We start from the raw sequence: 21,132 nt of genomic DNA on the forward strand, positions 1-21,132 counted from the left end.
CATGGTCTTTTGAAGAGTTCTCATTGTTGGAACTCTCCTCATCTACCGTGTCCCACTCCCTTAAAGCGAGCTTAAGAGCCATGTGTAGCTTCATGTGGTGATGGAGCCGCGGATGAGGAGTCGTTCATATAGAACAGGAGCAATGTGAAGCGCTCTGCCTTCCACTTCTGGCGCTGCTGCATGTTCTGTGTGAATAGAGTTATTGACAAACCTGGTTTGCACAGATTGAAGTTTGTTCCAGAGACAAATATCGGTGATGTTGCTTCTGGAAAGTAACATAAAGACCATCTTGACAAGCTAGTCCCCAATATCCTATACTTCCAGAGTATGCATCCCTCCCTCCCGCTCAAGCAGAACTGTTGATCCATGCCAAAGTGCAATCAGGTCACCATGGACGAGTTCTCTGCTCAGATCCTGCGGCAGAGAGTGGAGGCACTGGAGTCTGCCACTGCCCTCAGTATTCCAGCGGTCCAGCGCCTGTTTGAGCATCGGATTACGACTTTGGAGCGTGCAATGGAAGCCCTTCAAGTCCAAGTCCGGACCCTGCAGGATCGCGTAGAATTCCTGGAGAGGAGGAAGGCTGCGTCATCCATGGCACGCGCTCCCCGTGGACAGTCGGGATGGTGGACACGCGAAGGACAGTGGTCCCTCGCGGAGTTACTGGGTTCTGTTCCCAACCTTCCCCATGAGAACAATGAATGCGATTCCCCTCAAGCTTCCAACGTCGCATCTTCCATGACCCTGCTCGGTGAGCTGGACCCCATCAGTCATACGCAGAACCTGAATGTATCTTGGGAGGTACGCGAGCTTTGACGATACGATTGGGTCTTGTTGACAATTAGTCAGTCGGTACCACCAGCTGTCCATGCCTCCAACGGCTATCCGCACTCCACGAAGCACGAGCTGATCCATGAAGTCTGGGACGGCAGCATCAACTGGAAAAAACAACACGGCGAGTTGTTCGATGAGGACCAGTCCGGAATCCGCTACATTCCGCCACCGGAAGAAAGTGATGTGTACCGGACAGTCAAGATCGAGAATCTTCCCGCGAATGCCACGATGGATCAAGTTCTTGGGCAGGTGTGCTACGGCGACGTGTATTCGGCACATCTGCTCAACACAGCCGGGATCACAGGGTACCACACAGCTATTATTGTCTTCTTGTCCCAGAGGGAGGCTATAGACTTCTTCAAGCATGCCAAGTCGGCAGGAGTCTATGTCAACGGTGTCCGTGTTCGGACCAGGATCATCAATACCCCCACGTATCCTATTCCCCAGGATCTGAGAAAGAGGATTTCGCAGTCGAGATGCACTCGTTGCCTGTCCCTGTCTAACGTCACTCCCGAGATACAGGCTTGCCTTCAGAAAATACTGGAAAGGTCTATTTGCAAACATTACATCGAGTGTTTGCAGGAAAGCTCGAGCCGTGGAAAACTGGTCATTCGGTTTCATTCGATCAAAATGGCCTCCCAAGCTTATGATCTTCTGGCGAAGGCGCCCATTTTTAAAGACTGCTTTTTACGATTTTCCGCTGACCCGTGCTCGCGCATTCCGAGAGATGCGAAATGAGTCGTCCTGGACTTTTGCCGATTCCATAAATCCATGAATTTTATCGACTGGATTTCCTCCGCATAATCGATCATCAGTGATGATATGCGATCTTTATCCATGGTCGACATGGATTTGTTCCTGAGTATGGGATCGGACTATATGGGTTTGGTCGAAAATGTTGTGCTCCATGGATGCTCACACTTAGTCTTGCCATGCTCGACGTCCAGGAAGTGCTTGCAGAAGCATCTCGAGCCTCAACACACTGTAATTCGTGCCTCCATTATTCAGGGGTTTCTTTTTCTTTGCAATATCGAGATGTAATCATATTCTCATGCTCTCACAATCAGGTATTCTTCGGTACGGATGTTGTTTTCCTGTGCAATCTAAGATCTTCGAGCACATCGAGCGCAAAGCAGACATCGAATTTGGAGACTTTAAACATCTGGAAACGACTGCTCAATGACAGATACCAGCGGCACAAGAAGAAACCAAGGAACACACAATCTCTATGAAATCTGACGTTAAACAACAGAGGGAGGTAGCCAGTTCGTGTTCGAAGGAATATGGCAGGCATGCAGGCAAAACAAGGCAAATGTTGACTTGAGCGATTGTAATCCTCAAAGAGTGGGGTATACCAATGGGATAGAGGATTTTTGCAGCAAAGAATTGAACTGATTTAGCTGGAACACTCCCACCACATGGATTGACATTAGTCTCACTGTTGGCATCCATCTCCTCTGACACTTGTGGCATGCTACATCACCTGCCATAATTCAACAGATTTGACCCATCAACAGACCCAAGTGCTTGGCCTATTTTTCCCACAGTCTTGATCTCTCTGCCCATTATGAGCAGAACATGCAAATCAACAACTAGGTATAACGCAGTGAAGGATAATACATCACGACAGTCTTCTGTTTTCGAAGTTGCCACGAAGCTACTACTCCTGGTGAAGGTAGGGCATGCGTGTCACGTGAGACATGGACCAGTCGAGAATCTGTCCAAATACTGTTTTGATCTTGGCTTGCGATAGAATCATGAAGCAAGGTCTACGTTCTGATTTGCGTAGCTGACATTTCTTGCCTGATAAGCTTACAATGTAGCGCGATTTTCGGTTGCGACATTCTGGCCTTCTTCAAGGCTTGACAGGATACAGACCGCCTACCCTCACAGCCACTTGGATCCCTTCATCACCAAGGATAGTCATTGGAATGGTAGCTGTAAGTGCACATCATCAATAGACAAATCTCTGAATAGTACTTCCAGAGATCTGTACTGCACATCATCCCAGAAACTCACCATGTGCAAGTGCAATCCATGGAAGGTCTTCCTCCCAACATCGCTGCATCAACTTGCGAGCGTTCTTCACCTGAATCAATTGTTAACATCTACAATGGTTCTACCGATATCAGCAAGAAAAAAAAGACATACCTGCTTCAGACCTTCACTCTCAAAATTCATCACTCTAGTCATCAACTCCAGGCGCCGTTGGGTATCGAGGTTCTCACACCCAGCAGTAAACAACGGAAACAAAGTAGATATTTCAGCAGAGCTTCCCGGGCGAATTCGACTCAAAGAATCGCATAGATTGTCGACAGCTTCTCGAACCTCTGAATCGGATGCAGTCTTTCCGAGTACTCGACGGTAAACGTGTACGACCGCCGCCCAATGGAATGCAAAATCGGTATCATCTCATTATTCTCTTGATCCGTATGATGCAATCCGCGGGTGGCCGTGCTGCCGCGCCTGTGCCATGTCTTCTAAAAGTGTATTTGCAGCTAGAGCGACGTTTGGAGATGGGGTCCAGTCCGGTAAATGATTCCCAGCTCCATCGGAGCGTTCGTTGTCACAACGATTTGTCAAGTGTCCCAAGCGGGCTAAAAATCTTCCAGTTTGAGGGGTGAAACCTTCGAGACAATCCACTCGGTAATAAGCGTCCTCATCAACTGAGTCTCCTGGATGAATGGGAGACCAATAATCACCATGCAATACTGGAGGTCCGCTGCGCCAACAAGACAGACTTCCCAAGATATCGAGATAGGCGAACCGTCGCGCGAGAAAGAGCGCCACCGCATTACCCGGATTGGCAACGTGTTGAACTCCTCGCGCAAGGAACAGGTCACGGGCAAGTTTAAGGTGGCTTTGCCAAGTAATGGGCACTTCAAAGGTGCTGGGCGAGACAATTTTCAGAGATAAGAGCATTATAGCGGTTGCTAGATGGCTATCGGTGACATTCTGTCTGGGGTCATCCAGAGCGTGGCGGAGGGCCGGAAACACATCACTGACCCAGTGTGCAATGCGAGTAGCTGGTTCTGGGTGCCGAAGGAACCATGCACGATGACTGGCTGAGTACGCCAGCATCAGATTCAAGAGATTGGGATCAGATATAGCCACTTCACGGTCAGCATGTGACGTTAAATGGTAGAGCCGCGCGTGATACTTACTTGCAGGCAAAACAGAATGAACGGATTCTCCTCGCAGTCGTGAGGCACAAGAAGGCGGGAAGTATGGTTGAGGAAGTGATGGAAATACATCAGATTAACTGGATTCCCGAGTAGCGTCGAGGGAAGGGGCGTCAAATGCTTGGGAATCTCGATTCGAACCGGGCTTGCATAGTATCCTCCGACAGTAAAGTTGGACCTTTTCTGATGATTATCGAGTGTCCAATTTCGCAATCCCGAGCTGGACCCAACAGTCGAGAGCACTGGCTCGATGGCAGCCAAGTCATCATTTTTGTGGAGGTCATAGTCCAGACGCCCGACGTCAAACCCATAGAAAAAGGCATTGTTCTCCGAATCGGCGGGGTCTGAGGTTTGCAACAGCAGCGACTTGATTGACATCCTCTGGATCTCTGTACCTCCGACCTGAGGAATCGGACCATCATTCACTATGGATGAATTGGCTGCTGACGACGGCTTGTTAATTTGCTCGATAGGAGCTGTCTCTTGCGCAGAGGGCACACTGTTTGATTGCTCTGCCCTAACTGAGCGCTGATTATCAGGAGGACAGGCATTTTCCGTCGTCCCATGCAGTGTCCCACGCAGAAACGAAGTTGGTTGAGAGATAGAACGGTTGTCAAATGCGGTTGACGGCAAGTAACTAGCTTTGAAGAGTAGAGCTCTAGTCTCTGCCGGTGGCAAATAACTTGGAAGTTCCGGTCGCCCAGGTTCAGGTTCTGCTTGAGACAACGATTGTTCACGTTGCTGTTCCAGCACTGATGTCACATTATGCTCGGTCCTGCTGATAATCGGCTGGCCACGCTCAGACACTCCATGGCTGGGTTGGCTGAGCCTTTGAAGACTGTCCTTCACTTCGGACACCACAGGAGCATTGTCGAAGGTGGAGGCCAGACTGATTGGAGACTGATGCGAATCGCGAGCTCGGTTCATAGAAGTCTCATGATTGACAGTAAACGCCAAGGCGCTGGAGTCGATGACGAGGCTCCTGGATAGGAGATCCTTCTTTTAGGTCGACCTTCCCAATTAAGGCGAATGCGCTAGTCGCATTTTTCGCCTCGCCGAATGCAATCAGAGCATGACGGTTCTTCCTCGCCGCTGTCATGGCGTTTAGTGTTGATGCAAGCCAAGTACGAAAATTAACATGCAATGGTCTTACCATTTGACTTTCCGCGCCTTGCAAGGCCTGACTACAGTCAGCCTGCTTTCAGAAGAGTTACTATTTGCTTGCCTACCAGCAGCCCTTGCAGCTCCTTCGCTTCGGCTCAGGTGCTCCAGGTCGTCGGGGTCTAGGCACGATTAATTTCCGAGCCGAAATCTCACCGGCTCCAATTCAACGACAAGTTCCTCGCCATGCAGCTGTCTCTCGCTTTCTGTCAAATCTGTTAAGCACCAACATCCGGAGTGACAGGACCAGAAGGGGAAAGGGCTTGGGTCGTCTCTCCATCAAAGAGTTTTGGGATACGCGCGTCAGGCTGACCAAAGTCGAAGATTGCGGCGATTGAAATCAGACTAATCTGGGCGCCCTGCTCCCGAAAATGCGCACCGACTTGCCCGATGAATGAATCAAGATTCTGCAAGAAGAATCTGGCGTTTGCAAGGAACGTAGACAACATCCCCCTAGTGAACAGCACGCCATGCGCAGTAACAAACCTGATAAGCAGAGCAGGGAAATGCTCTATCTGCGGCGGTCCCTCTGGACGTAGAAGGGGCCGAAAGAGGACCACATGAATGCTGCTGCGAGCATTGGTAAACGGCTCAACGCTAACCAAAGACTTCGAATAATAGAACAATTGCTGCAGAATGTTTGGTTGTGAAAGCACCGCCAGATGATGCTGGAGACGGCCGACTCCCGGATTTCTGTCTGCGGCCTGCATGTACCACGATCGGGATACCTTGCGCCAGATTTCGCGGTTCTGGGGGGTCTTCTCTTGAACCACCATACCGTATCTAGCTAAATCTCCCAAACATTCAAGCCAGGTTGCCTCCAAGGAGGGCACGTTTTCCACGAAAAGGGTCAGCATTGAATACGTGGCATGGATAAACATGATCATATGCTCCAGGGAGTCGGGCAGTCGGCTGCGCATCAGTTCTAGCGGCGCGTGAATCCTGTACCACCACATTCGCGCAGGCAATGAAACTTTCTCTGGAAATTCTCTCTCACTCACACCTGCTGCTGGGTGACTTGCCACTAAAAATAAGTCGTAATGTTCGTAGAGTAGACGTTGATGGAGTTCACATAGCGTTTGCCACTGAGAGTCAGAGAGCTTTTCCCTTTTCTGGGATCGTTTGCGGACAGCTTCAATGCACGTTCTCTCCAACATCACGAGACCGGCGTAAATGCCATACACTTCATTTTCCAGGTACTCGGATATCGCGGGCATGGATGATGAATTCGTGAAATTCGAAAAAGCTACCGGAAACATCTCCGTATCCTCCGTAGCCATTGCTGTTTTAGACTTTTTGCAACTCGTGTCAACTAATGAAGGATGGTTACGGTCAGAACGCGGTGAACGACACCCACATACCGAGACCTCAAACGGATGGAACTGGATTGTGGTCCTCGACGAGCACTGACAATACAAATGTGCAGGATTGTGTTGACTCGCCTTGGGAAACACCCTGAAAAGTCCCGGACAGGAGGGAATTTATTCTCGATTGCAGAACACATAGTCGTAGGCCGGAGTGATTTCCGCCTTCCGAAGTATCCTATGAATACTTTAGGCAACGATTATGCACTCATGAAATGGAGGCCGTACCGGTTTAACTGGATCTTTGCATTAGTGACTTTAAAGCCTAAGTATTTGGCCAATGGCAGTCTCCCTTCTGACAACAGCCTCGTCTGTACCAGCTCAGAACAAATGGCGCCAGCTGGAGAACAATCCGGCAACAGCATCTAGGCCCGGGCATCCATGCAATCATTGCATTAAATCTCGGATACAAGAAAAGCGACAAGAAACTCTACTGGATCTCATCTGTCTCTGGTGTCGAAGAATCACGTAGCTGACATTTCTTGCCTGATAAGCTTACAATGTAGCGCGATTTTCGGTTGCGACATTCTGGCCTTCTTCAAGGCTTGACAGGATACAGACCGCCTACCCTCACAGCCACTTGGATCCCTTCATCACCAAGGATAGTCATTGGAATGGTAGCTGTAAGTGCACATCATCAATAGACAAATCTCTGAATAGTACTTCCAGAGATCTGTACTGCACATCATCCCAGAAACTCACCATGTGCAAGTGCAATCCATGGAAGGTCTTCCTCCCAACATCGCTGCATCAACTTGCGAGCAAGACCGCAGCTCGATTCTCAACGGTCTCTCCAGCGCCGATAAATCTGCCGGAGGCTCCGTCCGATGAGCTGGCTGCGAAGGCGGCAATTATGAACACGAAATTAGAAGGCATCCGCTCTTTGTTTAGCATCGAGGTTGCTCTGGGGCTAATACATGCAGCGAGGGCGAGCCTCGAACGGGCGGCACAATTTGTGAAACTGGGGGCCGAATGGGGAGAGGCTTCGAAACAGCAATGCAGGAGCATCTTCGTAACCCTCCTCCACAACCTTGGACACCGACATGTCATAGAAGGATTCGACAAAGCCATAAAGCATTTGTCGGATTACCTACCCCAGCAGCGCGGTGACCGCAGCCAGTCCGGGGTGAAGCCTTTGGTGACATTCCTTGAGCTGGTCAATGTCGCCGATCTGATCCTTCAAATGGTGGGAGAGAATACAGAACCAGAATTGGTCGGCTCGAGCATTGTTGATCGAAATGACTTCCTAGACCCTGCAGTTAAAGGAAAAAAGAAATTTGAGCAGATGCTGGACGGGCGTGTTGCGTCGGGGCTAAATAAAGGCATTGATGTGTTGATGGAGGAGGTCGACTACATTTTGGCCACCAAACAATCAAACGCGGATTACAACCCGCAGGCCGAAATCGACACGGCGCGACAGCCGTCGGACGTTGCAGTTAGCGAGGCGGCGGTGGCCGTTGTTGACGTGGTCTCATCCCACACGAAGATGCTCGTCGGGAGCACGGACAAGAGCACATTGGATGTGTTCAATCAGGAGGTTGGTTTACGGTTGTTCGCCGCGCTCTGCAAACATCTGAAACGTCAACGGATCAGCCTTGAGGGTTCCCTGAAATTGATTAGGTATGTTCAGTCAAGCAAGGTTCTACTGACAATCTCGTTGGCTCTGACACTAACATGCGCCCATCACAGTGACATGAATTACTACTTCCGCTTCATCCAAACGCTGCGTAACAATGACCTTTTACTTTACTTCAAGGCTCTCCGTGAGCTGGCCCAAATCTATCTGGTGGGACCGTCGGACGCGAAAGAGCTCGCGACCATTATTGCGGACCCGGATCGATTCCACGGCATCTTCCGTGTTGAAGAGGTATATGAATTCGCCGAAAGACGGGCGGACTGGTTTCAGATCCGACGCGATGTTGAACGCGCCATGTATGGCGCTGGGTGTACTGTTATGTGAGCGATGTACATAGATCAAGATCCTCGGAGGCATTTTGATGATGACTCTGGTCACTTTGTACCAGTCTAGAGCTTTCTGCATCAATCACGACATCCATGAAGAATTTTATTTTAATCCTCTTGTGGGCAGGACAGTTGCTCTGCTGTTCCTGAATGGCGCGACTCGCGGGTTTCACACTGGAACACATGGAGGCTGCTCATCATGGTTGGGCTCGTACGACTTGTTGTATCCGACTCCATTGTAGACCAGATGTCCACTCTTTGTCCTCTCTTGGGCCCAGCGACCAGTTTCGAGATGGGAGGACAGTTTGCTGGCGCTGTTTCAAAGACCAAATATTTTATGGCGGAGCAATGTGCAACATCTCATTCATGGTCTTTTGAAGAGTTCTCATTGTTGGAACTCTCCTCATCTACCGTGTCCCACTCCCTTAAAGCGAGCTTAAGAGCCATGTGTAGCTTCATGTGGTGATGGAGCCGCGGATGAGGAGTCGTTCATATAGAACAGGAGCAATGTGAAGCGCTCTGCCTTCCACTTCTGGCGCTGCTGCATGTTCTGTGTGAATAGAGTTATTGACAAACCTGGTTTGCACAGATTGAAGTTTGTTCCAGAGACAAATATCGGTGATGTTGCTTCTGGAAAGTAACATAAAGACCATCTTGACAAGCTAGTCCCCAATATCCTATACTTCCAGAGTATGCATCCCTCCCTCCCGCTCAAGCAGAACTGTTGATCCATGCCAAAGTGCAATCAGGTCACCATGGACGAGTTCTCTGCTCAGATCCTGCGGCAGAGAGTGGAGGCACTGGAGTCTGCCACTGCCCTCAGTATTCCAGCGGTCCAGCGCCTGTTTGAGCATCGGATTACGACTTTGGAGCGTGCAATGGAAGCCCTTCAAGTCCAAGTCCGGACCCTGCAGGATCGCGTAGAATTCCTGGAGAGGAGGAAGGCTGCGTCATCCATGGCACGCGCTCCCCGTGGACAGTCGGGATGGTGGACACGCGAAGGACAGTGGTCCCTCGCGGAGTTACTGGGTTCTGTTCCCAACCTTCCCCATGAGAACAATGAATGCGATTCCCCTCAAGCTTCCAACGTCGCATCTTCCATGACCCTGCTCGGTGAGCTGGACCCCATCAGTCATACGCAGAACCTGAATGTATCTTGGGAGGTACGCGAGCTTTGACGATACGATTGGGTCTTGTTGACAATTAGTCAGTCGGTACCACCAGCTGTCCATGCCTCCAACGGCTATCCGCACTCCACGAAGCACGAGCTGATCCATGAAGTCTGGGACGGCAGCATCAACTGGAAAAAACAACACGGCGAGTTGTTCGATGAGGACCAGTCCGGAATCCGCTACATTCCGCCACCGGAAGAAAGTGATGTGTACCGGACAGTCAAGATCGAGAATCTTCCCGCGAATGCCACGATGGATCAAGTTCTTGGGCAGGTGTGCTACGGCGACGTGTATTCGGCACATCTGCTCAACACAGCCGGGATCACAGGGTACCACACAGCTATTATTGTCTTCTTGTCCCAGAGGGAGGCTATAGACTTCTTCAAGCATGCCAAGTCGGCAGGAGTCTATGTCAACGGTGTCCGTGTTCGGACCAGGATCATCAATACCCCGAAAGCCCTCTTAAATAGCTCATCGAACTGAACAGCCGAGGAGGGGTTTTGTCCGCCGGCTTCAGGAACCTGCACACATCATCGAAGATCTTTCTCAGCTCATTCGGAAAGTCTGACCATTCGTGAATTTCTTCCGGGCAGAGTTTCTCACGCCGTGCTGCGATCGTTCCTCGTGTGGATTCTGCTGGCTCTCCAACTTTCAGCGGATCAAAAAGGAGTACTTGCGTAGCTTTCAGCAGCTCGTCGAGAGTTGTTGGCTGAGTTTCTCCCGATAAATCAAAGCAAGCGTCATCGACAGAATGGAAAGGGAATGAACAGTAATGCCACTGCACCTGCGACACTAACACCGCCCGCTTCTTGGACCGCGATATGTGTGGGGGACGAACGTCGGATGCAAAAATACTATTGGAGAGCTCTCGAAGTTTTCCAGCAGCTGAACTGCAGGGTGATTGCCAAAGCATATATCCGCATGGTTGAGCCGCGGAAACAAGTTCACCACCCTTATAATGGGCGTCTACCCGGTGGTGGGAACGCACCCGAGCAACTCGACCCTGAGGCTACAAAGCCGCCGTGGTGGCCTGCCGGTGTGACTCATCGAGAGCCCGATCATCTCCTAAAGGAAGGTATGTCGCCGTAGAAAAAGGGGTTCAAATCAAGCTTTTGCTGAGCCTTTTTTCAGAGCGAATTCGTCTCCTAATCCATATCCTGCGAGAACTTCGGGAAAGCCACCAAATTACCGCAGAAAAGCTTCACGAAGCTGCCCTGGATGTGCGACGACAAATTACACCGCCAGAAAGATGGCTTATTCTGGATGAGATTCACAGAATCAGGCTGATGGAAGAAAAGTACGAAAAGGGAGAGATACGTAAGTGCATCCATAGGCCGAGCCTTTGGACACCAACTTACAAGTATCCATTTCTTAGCTGGCGACACCGTCATCCGCGTCACTCAGGTTCATCTTTGAGGACCCGATTTTGGAATTGAAAGCGATCCAGAAAGGATGAAAACCACCATCACAGGTGGCCAAGGGTGGCCTCCAGAGGCCAGTTCTAACCGTGGGGTTTTGCCAGGGTTGCCGTCCCTGACCTCATCCATAGACCGGTCGCCTACCTCGCTTCACACAATGACACCACCACAGTCTCAGCAGCTTGGCCCTCGCGGTTTTCATTCACCAATTGCTGCAGCCAGTCGGTCTGGCTCTTTCGACGGGTCGGCTTCCTATAACCCTCTACCGGGCGACAGCGTCCAATCGTCCAAGGATATCCCACCTTCTCGGCCGTATGAAATGCCCCCAAACCGTGGAAAACTACGTATAAAAACAAACTACATGAGTCACTCACAGCTAGCGGTGGCGTCCACAGCTGCTCCGTCAACAGTTCTCTGGGACAATGCGGTGCTGCCCGCCGCCTCGCAGTATCCCCAGTACGAAGCTGGATTCGACAAGGAAGTTGATCTATCTTGAACTATACAATTAATGCCTATTGATGTTGGTTGAAGGATATTTCCGGCGTTTCTTAGAAATGGCTTGGAGACGCGCGTGTTAACCCTCCAAGTCGATCTACTCAAAAAGGCCATCCGGATAGAATCTTTCGGTACTGTCCTGTCGATGTAACTCTAGCCTATCCTGCTCCCAGAAACATATCCGGAAAGAAGTATAATTCTTCGACACCGAAAACAGACGAAGTCTGGTAAAGATCTTTGTTGATCCCTTCTATCGAGGCCTATTGCATTGATTGCATGATTACCCGGACCCGGATTTGGAAGTGTAATGGTCAAACAAAACCAGTCGTAGAAGAGAATATTTCAGGCGCAAAACGAACGTTTCTTCCGAAGAATTGATTCAGCAACAGGACGAATAACCTACCTCATACACTTTCTCGACTCCCAATGTACGTGTACCATCGTTTTGAGATGATTACTCAATATTCTGGTAAGTATTTGCCGCGTGGCAATTGAATTGACCACGATATCTGACCGCTGGTTCATAGTACCAACTCAAAATGCGGGATGGTTCGCTTGATTCTCGCTTGAATAGCTATGATATCTGATTCCATGCCGTAGATGGGCGCGTTTAGGGTCGTTAGGGTTAGGCTTAGGGTCCCCAGAGGTCAGGGTTAGCCTTTGGGGTAGCTTCAGGAACATTTAGTTAGGATTACGGCCGTTAGGGGTAGACTTAGGGAGTTTTGAGCGGTCCTTAGGCTTGTCCTTGTCGTTAGGACTACGGGGGACACAATTGGCTGGCATTTGCACCCGAATGATGGTGGATTTGCCTGGTGTTGAGAATAGATTCAGTTAACTATTGCCTTAGTGCCTCAGAACAAGTGGCACCAGCTGGAGACCAGATCTGGCAGCAGCATCTGGAACCGGATAGTCACGCAATCAATGAATTAAATTTCGTTGACAGACTGTAAAGACTACGTCAAGAGAATATCAAAGCGCAGTGTGAAGACCTTGCTTCTGTTGTGGATCGAGCCGTCCTGTGTGCAGATAGAGAAGAGTCGTAATCAAAAAGACGCCCCTAACTCTCCATGCAGACTTTCCAACGCTGGGAACGTGACATGGACGTGAGACCAAGTAAGCCCTCCGTTATTCCGGGTCATGCGGGCAACATTGCTGCCTCTGCTCCCGGTTGCCCTCGGTTTCCGCCATCGTCATGCTTTGTACCTTCCGCTCCTCCAACGCTCGGCGGCTTGGGTATTCTCTATCCAGTGGTGATGCCTTTCTCTTTCGACCCAGGGTTTTCCTAGATCGGGGAATGATCTTGCAGAGGTGAAAATCGATGATAAGGACTCGACCCAACTCTCGGTTCCAAAGCATATTTTCAAACCTCAGATCCAGATGCACCACCCCGCACAGTTTGATTTGTTCCCTCGACCGCATAATCTCCCGACTCAGATCTGGACCGGCCCCGACCGAGCGGATTTTCTCACCCGCCCAGCCCATTAACAGCATATATTGGATGTCCCCAATGCCATGGAGATAGTAAGTTTGAGCCATGCCAATAGCCCCAAGGAACACAGGGACCGCGGATCCCTGCACTTTCCGGAGAATCCGGTAAACCTCGACCTCCTGAGAGACGTCCTTCCAGCGATACGAAGTGGTCCCCTTTCCGAAGATCGTGTATCCGTACCTGGCACATGTGATCTTGAATGGTGCTCCGTAGGATCCGCAGCCGCCCATGTGCGTGCAGTAGTGCTCCGGGTCCTGGTCGAGCTGTCTCTTTAAAGCTTGCACCAGTTCCGAAGCATTGATCTGATGCTGGTCGCCGCCGGATCCCTGTCGATGGAGGCTAACATTTGGGCATGCGTCATCCAGTCGACCGCCATGTTGTAGCCCAAGAAGGCATCGCTGCGTGCAGAAGCGATAGCTGTGCTGCTGGCTCGAATCGCCGTGGCGTCGTGTGGACGCCCGCGTGGAGGGAGTCGACGATGCGCGCTCGCTTGTCGGAGATGACATTACTTGGCTGAACCCGCGCTTCCGGCCCTGCGCGACCGAGGCATTGTCGGAGTCAGAACTGTCAGCGTGGGGTGGTCGAGAAGGGGAGTTTTCCGGGGGCCTGCAGCGGTTCGCCACCGACCGCGTCACGATACGTCGACCCTCTGCAACGCGCTCCGACGGAGGTGATGATGGTACGTATTCCGAGCCAGACATCGTATGGTCTGAACCCGGAGGCGTTCGCGGAGTGTCGCAAGCTTGCGCCAAATGAGCATTATAGTGCTCACCCCAAGTCCGAAGACGCGCCTTTGCTTGATTCCGCCACACCTGATTCCGAGGGGGGGAGCTCTGGCAGGACATCAAGCAAAAGCAGAGAACGCGCGCGACCGCCGTGTTCTCAATCTTGATCTCGGAGCCTTCCTGATATGCATCCACGCTGGGCTCGCAGAGATAGTAGTATAGCTTCCAGAATTCATCCTTCGGCACGCGAAGAAACGCAAAGGCAAAGCCAGTCGAGATGTATGAATACTCCAAATCTTCCCGTATCATCACGTCATATACCTGGCTCAGAGTCGCCCCGACCAGTCGTTCCGCACTGCTTTTCGCGTTTTCATTTTTGTCGGTAGGCGTCGTGTCTTGCTGGACGACCTCCCTCACGAAATCCATATCCCGGAGCCCGGTCCGGAGACTCTGAACGTCGAGCTTGTGTGGCGGCTTTAACTCGTACGTTGTCACCGGATACTCGGTATCTCCATCTACTCGATGGATGCAATACCGGTCGGGCAGGGGCCGCCGCGTACCCGACCGTTCGTCCTCTTCGGCTTCCTCCTCTAGCGTTCTGGGGTAGTGTGTCTGAAAGCGGATGCTGTCGGGCAGTTGGAATCGCTGCTTGGCGTCCGGATCATCACAAAGTGCCTGGACGATCATCTCCACAAATTCATCCACAGCCGAGCGCATAAAGTTATCGAGGTCATTTTCGCTACAAATTGGCTTTGTGGCCTTCGTGCGCGAAAGCCCTCTTAAATAGCTCATCGAACTGAACAGCCGAGGAGGGGTTTTGTCCGCCGGCTTCAGGAACCTGCACACATCATCGAAGATCTTTCTCAGCTCATTCGGAAAGTCTGACCATTCGTGAATTTCTTCCGGGCAGAGTTTCTCACGCCGTGCTGCGATCGTTCCTCGTGTGGATTCTGCTGGCTCTCCAACTTTCAACGGATCAAAAAGGAGTACTTGCGTAGCTTTCAGCAGCTCGTCGAAAGTCGTGGGCTGAGCTTCTTCTTCTGCCCTTTTCCGCCGTTTCTCCTCTTCTTTCTGCCGTTCTTCTGCTTCTTTCCGCCGCTCTTCCTCTTCCTGCAACCGTTTTCGGAGAGCCTCCACTTCTTGTTGGAAAGACTCGGCCATGGCGAATCTGTCCTCACTCAAAGTAGCGATCTCACTCGAGTTGGGTCGGCAGTAGACTAACACGGGACCCACGGTGGTCTTCTGGAGCCAAAGGTGGAACCGCCAGTTCCTCATCGCGAGAATCAACTGGATTGCCTTTTGGCAATTGGCTTCACCGCTTTCCGATTCTGCCTAGCGATCGGCGCCAATCCAGAAAGCTGAGTCTTTTCTGAAATGGCTTAGCGTGTCATGTCACATGACTCGTGTGCCGTCTGAGCTTGCAGAGGTAATGTTTAGCACCGACAGCTCCGCGCAAACGGCCATATTCGGGATGGTTGCGATTGTAAGGCATATCTTGGAGCTTGCAACCGTTAAAGTTGCCTTCTGGGATGGGGAAGGAAGAAATTCATGCCGATCTGCCGTGGAATTTTCATGCGCGTCGGAATTCTGGCAACACATGAATTTGCAGGCTCCGTCTTGGTTACATCTCCCCTCTGCGGAGAATCATTGTCAGATCAACGATTTATTCCTCTTATCTAGACTTATCTCTTGTATGTAAGGTTTCCACCAGACACCGGCACCCTAGCCTCTGGGAGCACATTGCAATCTTTTTCCTCAAGACTGTCCCGTGCCTGGACTCAGCGTGATTCAAAAGCGCCATTCTGCAGCTGAAGTCCTCTTGGCACAGGGCACATCGCATTCATCCCCCCCCCCCCCCCCGCCCCGGAGGCGTGGAGATCAAAGGGATATTCCGGTCAGCGCGAGGAGGGATGCTAGCAAGGATATGGAGCAAGTGCTTACAGCTATCATTGAGAGTCTTCGCGGCTCCATAGCGAAGGCAGTAGGGCGTCACACGTGTGGCGAAACCCGTAATTTCGCCGACACGTCTCATAGAGTATCCGACTGAGCCCGCGGAGAGGGCGGTCGAGGGATCAAGGCGGACGCCATCTACCGTCCTGTCGAGCTCGCAAAACAAATAATCGTTTTTAATCTCGTCCCGCAATTCCAGCGACAGTTCCCTGAGCCCTTTCGGCACCTTCAGTCTATAGAGCTTTTCTGGGCCATCCAGATCGGCGACCTTGAACGCTCTTCTGTAGAAGAGCATACCAAGAAGAAAGATGTGGGGGCTAATCACCAGGGTCGGGTCGAACGGAATATCCGGGATCGGGTAGGAATTTCTGAGGTCGAAAGATCAGCCACGCCGCCTCTTCCATCCTTGGAGAAACAAAGACAAAAGGATAGGGGAAGGGAAGGGAAAAGGGGAGGGAGGAAGCGGAGGAAGGAGGAGGAATACTAACATCGGCTTCGGACCGAGATATTGCTTTGTTTGCGTCAGACGGATGCGAAGCACGAGACGCGGTCGTTGCTCGCCCTCGCAGACCTGGAGGCTCAGCGAGATGTCACCGTATCGTAGCTGGGTCAGCGCCCCCGGACGACTGCCGGTGATTGCAAGGAGCTGACAAAACAGGAGTTCTTGAATGCGCGACCAACCGCAGAAAAACTGCATTTCGGTCGTGGTCAGGAAGACCCGCGCAAACTCCTGGAAATCCTCCTGATACATAACTGTCTTTCGTCGCCCGTGCCAGTCCAGATTCTTTTCTCGAGCGACTTCGGCAACCACCTACCATCGATCGGTCAGAATGCCCCTTCAAGTTCTGTCACGTCTCCAAACACAGCAGAGTTCATACCGTGTGCAGCGCTTCAACAGTACCCTCCTCCAGGCGACGGCCGGTCTCCAGCTTCACAGCCATACACCAGTACTTGATTATGGTTCTGAGCGTCGACGCATGCCGGACGCCCCGGTAGCGTTGCCCATCTGGTCCTCGGCGCCGGTCACATAGCCAGTAAAGAAAACCCTTGAGGACTGTACACACTTCGTCTGAATGCTCGGGCTCCGACAACTGGCGGAGCCACTCCTTTGGGTCATGCCCATTTCCGATGCTGTACCTGTTGGAAACAACAACTTGAGTCCGGGTCCACTCCAGCGAATAACAAGAGCCTGATTCTCTGTTCCGTACCACTCCCAACTCCTCATGACAGAGTCAAGCCTCTGCCTGGTGCGCTCTGCGTACAGGCGCTGTTGCTTCTCTTGGCCTTCCTGCTTCTCCGCCTGGGCCAGGAAAAAAGCCGGAGAGCGGTCGTCCTCCTCGTCCGAAGAAAGAAGGGATATATCGTCGAACGTGTCTCCAGAAAGGTCGTCCCGGCATTCGCTGCCGGCCAGCATGCCCGCGCTGACAGACTCCGGGAAAGCCATGATCTAGGATAAGGACTAGAGGTCTAAGTGCGTACAGCACGGAGAACCGCAAGTGAAACCCTCTGTACAAGACCAACCCCGGAGAGAGAGAAAGGTGCAAGAGGGTGACGGCGTTCGACATTTGGGAGCCTTTTATTCTGAGTCCGGGGCCATGTAGCCAGCTACCGTGCCTCATCGTAATCGAAGACATTGCCGATGCAGTCATCATGGACTCCCGATTACTACCCCTGCTCGTCGACCCACGATAACGACGCAGTGTCGGCGAAGCAATCAGAGTCCGAGGGCTCAAAACAGAGCACCAAGCAGATGCTCAGAGTGCCAATAGAGACAGAGAAAAAGACGTCCCGAGCATCGATTGGTAGAGGGACCCGAAGCCCTGAGACCGCCCGCACTTGCGCCTGAAAACGCGAGACTCCGGAGGGGATGCGCGCCGAAACACGCACGTTCCTGCGACGGAGCCCGTGCTGGATGGATGAGGGTTGACAAGGCACGTGAGAGCGCCAGAGGTGCGTGGCAAAAAGAAGGGAGGCCGTGGCGGAAAACCAGGATAGCGCGATGCCCAAAACGGCGACGAACGATGCCGTTTCTGGCAGCCCACTATCCGTCGCTGAGACTTTATGGGTACTCCGTACTCCGTACCCTGTACAGCACGCGTGCAGAATGTACATCCATGAACGTCGGCGCAAGTGTGGAGTTTCAACTTACGTATGACTTCCCTCCACATCAGATCGGAACGAATCAAACGCGTTACAGATGCGATACAGAGCAATTACCTACGACTAGAGTATGTATCAGACCTCTAACGAAGACTCCACGCAGAATCTGTAGGAGCATTCTGATTCGGCTCGTTACAACTGTTACAGTACGGAAGAACTGTGTACTCGTACTTACCTACTGGTTTGGTTACTGTAATCTTACGGATTACCTACACAGGCGTGAGGACATGCGGCCAGAGGTGCATGTGGCTTTCGGAGACGGAATTTCTCCCGATCCGAGATCATTAGCCTAACTATCATTTTGTATGAAAGCTTACCTGACATGGCATGGCGTGCTGGCGAGTGGGCCTTGCATCCGCTGTCCATGGAACCCGAGAGTTGAACATCTATCTACAAAAAGTCTTATTAAGACTCAACTGCGGATTTGGTTCTGTGCTTTATGCTGAAACTTTCGCAAAGGTTATGTACTCCGGGATATCGCCATGACATCTCTGATCCAGAAGCATCCGTTGCAAAGACTTCCCAGTCCGGATCGAGGCATATCAGCCTTCGTCCATGTAAGTTCTAGTACTTGTACGCTGTCAGGCTTGCATAGGACACACCTTGACTAACCCAGTTCCAAACCCTGACAGCTGATCGGACTGTCTAGCTTCGCCTACTCATGGAAATTGTAATATCTTGTTTTCCCGTTCATCCATTCTTTGGCTAACTGGAATACCCAGCCTGATTGAGAATGACCATCTCGCGTAAGCCGAGCCCTCCGGCGACGGTCAACACCACGGTTGACGCAATCTAGTAACGATGCATATGGCTGGCACTTTGCATTCCTTACTGTGATCGGTCTGTTCCTCGCAACGTTGACATTTCTAGCCAGTCTCTTGGCGGACATCACGTTGTCCCGACGGCTGTTTCTTGTAAAGAATATGCTGTCGATTTGCAGTGCACCCATTGAAGTTCTCATTTCACTTCTGTACTGGGGTTTGAGATTGGTGTGTGGCCATTTGGCATAAGTCAGTGCGATGGATCTGACCGCTGCATACAGTACGACAAGCATCTAGTTATTCCGGAAGGGCACTCTATCTCTCTCGAGGCAGGTACGTTTGTTCACATAATTGAGTTTAAGCTTCAAGTCAATGGCTAACTCGGCGGCAGATCTGAATTTTCACCTCGTCCCCTTTGTTGTCATGTTGGTTGACCTTCTGTTCCTTTCCCCTCCGTGGACAATAACAGCTGTCGCGGCCATGGGTTTGTCCGGTTGCTTGGCAGTTGCCTACTGGTTCTGGGTTGAGAAATGTTATCAGGAGAATGGATGGTAACATACATCATGTGTATGTTCTGATTTTTGCCTTCACTAACCGAGTCAAGGTACCCCTACCCCATATTCGAGCTCCTCGACACCAGAAGCCGCATCGGCCTCTTTGCCGTCAGTGCATTCTTGATGACGGTCAACACGTTAACATTGAAGCATCTGTACGGCCGTCTTAATGGCTTTGGTCGCTCTGAACGTTCGCAGGCCCGGCCAGGGGATGTCAAGAAGGATGATTACCATCAAAAATGACGTGTACAAAGGCTACCAGCCGGCGACTTCATACCACAAGCCTGATCATGGCGAACTTTGCATATGGGCATGTTGATGTTGGTTCTTCGAAGTTTGGCAGTTCGCTGGCATCATGCTATCTGCATCAGGGTTCTCTGATAAACGAAGTGTAAAGCAACAGGAATCCTATTCACCTCCGTGTACATAATGAAATCTCACAGTACGGAAGAGACATGGCTGCTCAGTGATTTGGTCGGTTGTTTTGATGTATTGACAGATCGTGCATCTTTGTTATGTTCTCAACTTCTCATAGGCGTGATTTTGCCTGAAGTACTTTCGGCTACTGTGTGCTGCCTTGAGCTTTTATTAACTAGTACATCAATAGGAGGATGGCGCCCACCCAATGTGATACAACCAAGCACAATAATCAAGCAGATGTCATTTGTCTCTTGGCAGTCTAACAAGGTCCTTCGGTCCATTCTCCTAGGTATTTCCGCATGTGCCATAACCTGCCCAAAATACAGCAGGTTGAATGCCAACTAGTACAAAAGTACCTATCAGGTACCTACTACCTATGGTACTATTTTCCAAGGAGAGTGCTGGAGTGGTTTGAGGTTCCAGCCTTTCTTTGTTACTGGACTAAGTACGAGCATGTACGAGTAGTCGACTTGTAGGTACTCGTAGTTATTTCAAAATTTGGTTTTGCAATTTTAATAATCTAGCTTACATAAGCACGAGATCTTCGAAGCTTCCATCAAACGAATGACCATCCGAAGTGAAGCTCTTCATCAATTTGGAGAAACGATCACGCCATTTACCATCACGAGCAGCGAAAAGAACAATGCATCCGACCGTGGTAGGCACGCCTTTGCGGGCTACTGTGATCGGAGCGCGGATTGCGCCCGCTCCCTTCCTCTACGCAGGGCCAACCTCGGTCTGCGTACGACACCAACTGAACACGACAGCGGTTTCTCGACGATACCAGAGCACCTATCAACCGCGCCCACATAATGTCACTCGTTTTGTCCCGTGCATTGGAGCTTCGCGGATCTCGCTGTCCGTCGGCTTGCCTGGCCAGACGGTAGCCGTCACTATGCGAAAGAGCTTCGGCAACAGCATGCGCAGAAACTCGACAGCTTCGACCTCCCAATCGCAAGAACCTACCACGCTCGACTGGAATACATTTTTCAAGCTGCGGGCGTCCCGGCGGCGATACTCTTTAGTTTCGTCCATCCTGACCTCTATCGCCAGTACAGCCGTCGGCGTTCAGATCCTGTCCACACAGGATCTGGATGCTCTCGGTGCGCAGGTGATGGGGCTGGATCCTTTTGTCGTTCTTGGCCTGGCCACTGCAGCCTGTGGTGCTGTGGGATGGCTAGCAGGGCCATTCATGGGAAATGCTATTTGGGGGCTGATCTATCGACGATACCGACGTGGTGTGGCCATTGTAAGTTCCGAATAAGCTTTCGTATTTGCCCTCGGCGTTAACTGGTTGATCACGTCGTGTAGAAAGAGAAAGAGTTTTTTGATCGCATCAAGCGCTTCCGCGTGGACCCTTCGTCGAATTCTATCGCGAATCCAGTGCCAGATTACTACGGCGAGAAGATCGGTAGTGTGCAGGGGTATCGGCAGTGGCTAAAGGATCAGCGAGCATACAACCGCAAGAGGTCCAGGTTCATTCTGTAG

The 21,132-nt window shown here is 51.2% G+C and overlaps 8 protein-coding genes across 8 annotated transcripts; 5 read left to right on the plus strand and 3 right to left on the minus strand.

Moving 5' to 3' along the window:
* Nucleotides 1–366: 366 nt before the first annotated feature.
* VTN31DRAFT_3845 (uncharacterized protein) lies at nucleotides 367–1,334 on the plus strand (the record flags this gene model as incomplete). The annotated part of the gene is made up of 3 exons (XM_069404169.1): nucleotides 367–798; nucleotides 847–1,231; nucleotides 1,279–1,334. 3 exons carry the CDS (start codon nucleotides 367–369, stop codon nucleotides 1,332–1,334), a joined length of 873 nt encoding a protein of 290 aa, XP_069261170.1.
* A 2,176-nt stretch (nucleotides 1,335–3,510) lies between these two features.
* On the plus strand, nucleotides 3,511–3,900 carry VTN31DRAFT_3846 (uncharacterized protein; the record flags this gene model as incomplete). Its single annotated transcript, XM_069404170.1, has 2 exons — nucleotides 3,511–3,687; nucleotides 3,769–3,900. The coding sequence occupies 2 exons, from the start codon at nucleotides 3,511–3,513 to the stop codon at nucleotides 3,898–3,900; spliced, it is 309 nt and encodes a 102-aa protein (XP_069261171.1).
* Nucleotides 3,901–3,917: 17 nt separating this feature from the next.
* VTN31DRAFT_3847 (uncharacterized protein) lies at nucleotides 3,918–4,391 on the minus strand (the record flags this gene model as incomplete). The annotated part of the gene is made up of 2 exons (XM_069404171.1): nucleotides 3,918–3,944; nucleotides 3,996–4,391. 2 exons carry the CDS (start codon nucleotides 4,389–4,391, stop codon nucleotides 3,918–3,920), a joined length of 423 nt encoding a protein of 140 aa, XP_069261172.1.
* A 556-nt stretch (nucleotides 4,392–4,947) lies between these two features.
* VTN31DRAFT_3848 (uncharacterized protein) lies at nucleotides 4,948–6,130 on the minus strand (the record flags this gene model as incomplete). The annotated part of the gene is made up of 4 exons (XM_069404172.1): nucleotides 4,948–5,105; nucleotides 5,167–5,193; nucleotides 5,243–5,296; nucleotides 5,401–6,130. The coding sequence occupies 4 exons, from the start codon at nucleotides 6,128–6,130 to the stop codon at nucleotides 4,948–4,950; spliced, it is 969 nt and encodes a 322-aa protein (XP_069261173.1).
* Nucleotides 6,131–9,231: 3,101 nt separating this feature from the next.
* Nucleotides 9,232–11,586, plus strand: VTN31DRAFT_3849 (uncharacterized protein; the record flags this gene model as incomplete). The annotated part of the gene is made up of 4 exons (XM_069404173.1): nucleotides 9,232–9,663; nucleotides 9,712–10,067; nucleotides 10,569–10,747; nucleotides 11,195–11,586. 4 exons carry the CDS (start codon nucleotides 9,232–9,234, stop codon nucleotides 11,584–11,586), a joined length of 1,359 nt encoding a protein of 452 aa, XP_069261174.1.
* A 5,118-nt stretch (nucleotides 11,587–16,704) lies between these two features.
* Nucleotides 16,705–17,193, minus strand: VTN31DRAFT_3850 (uncharacterized protein; the record flags this gene model as incomplete). The annotated part of the gene is made up of 1 exon (XM_069404175.1): nucleotides 16,705–17,193. The coding sequence occupies one exon, from the start codon at nucleotides 17,191–17,193 to the stop codon at nucleotides 16,705–16,707; it is 489 nt and encodes a 162-aa protein (XP_069261175.1).
* A 1,198-nt stretch (nucleotides 17,194–18,391) lies between these two features.
* Nucleotides 18,392–19,467, plus strand: VTN31DRAFT_3851 (uncharacterized protein; the record flags this gene model as incomplete). Its single annotated transcript, XM_069404176.1, has 7 exons — nucleotides 18,392–18,466; nucleotides 18,542–18,579; nucleotides 18,632–18,655; nucleotides 18,706–18,898; nucleotides 18,952–19,003; nucleotides 19,062–19,221; nucleotides 19,275–19,467. 7 exons carry the CDS (start codon nucleotides 18,392–18,394, stop codon nucleotides 19,465–19,467), a joined length of 735 nt encoding a protein of 244 aa, XP_069261176.1.
* Nucleotides 19,468–20,287: 820 nt separating this feature from the next.
* Nucleotides 20,288–21,132, plus strand: VTN31DRAFT_3852 (uncharacterized protein; the record flags this gene model as incomplete). Its single annotated transcript, XM_069404177.1, has 2 exons — nucleotides 20,288–20,893; nucleotides 20,956–21,132. 2 exons carry the CDS (start codon nucleotides 20,288–20,290, stop codon nucleotides 21,130–21,132), a joined length of 783 nt encoding a protein of 260 aa, XP_069261177.1.

Source organism: Thermomyces dupontii (genome assembly GCF_041956625.1).
Source record: "Thermomyces dupontii strain NRRL 2155 unplaced genomic scaffold VTN31scaffold_3, whole genome shotgun sequence".
Classification (NCBI taxonomy): Eukaryota; Fungi; Ascomycota; class Eurotiomycetes; order Eurotiales; family Trichocomaceae; genus Thermomyces; species Thermomyces dupontii.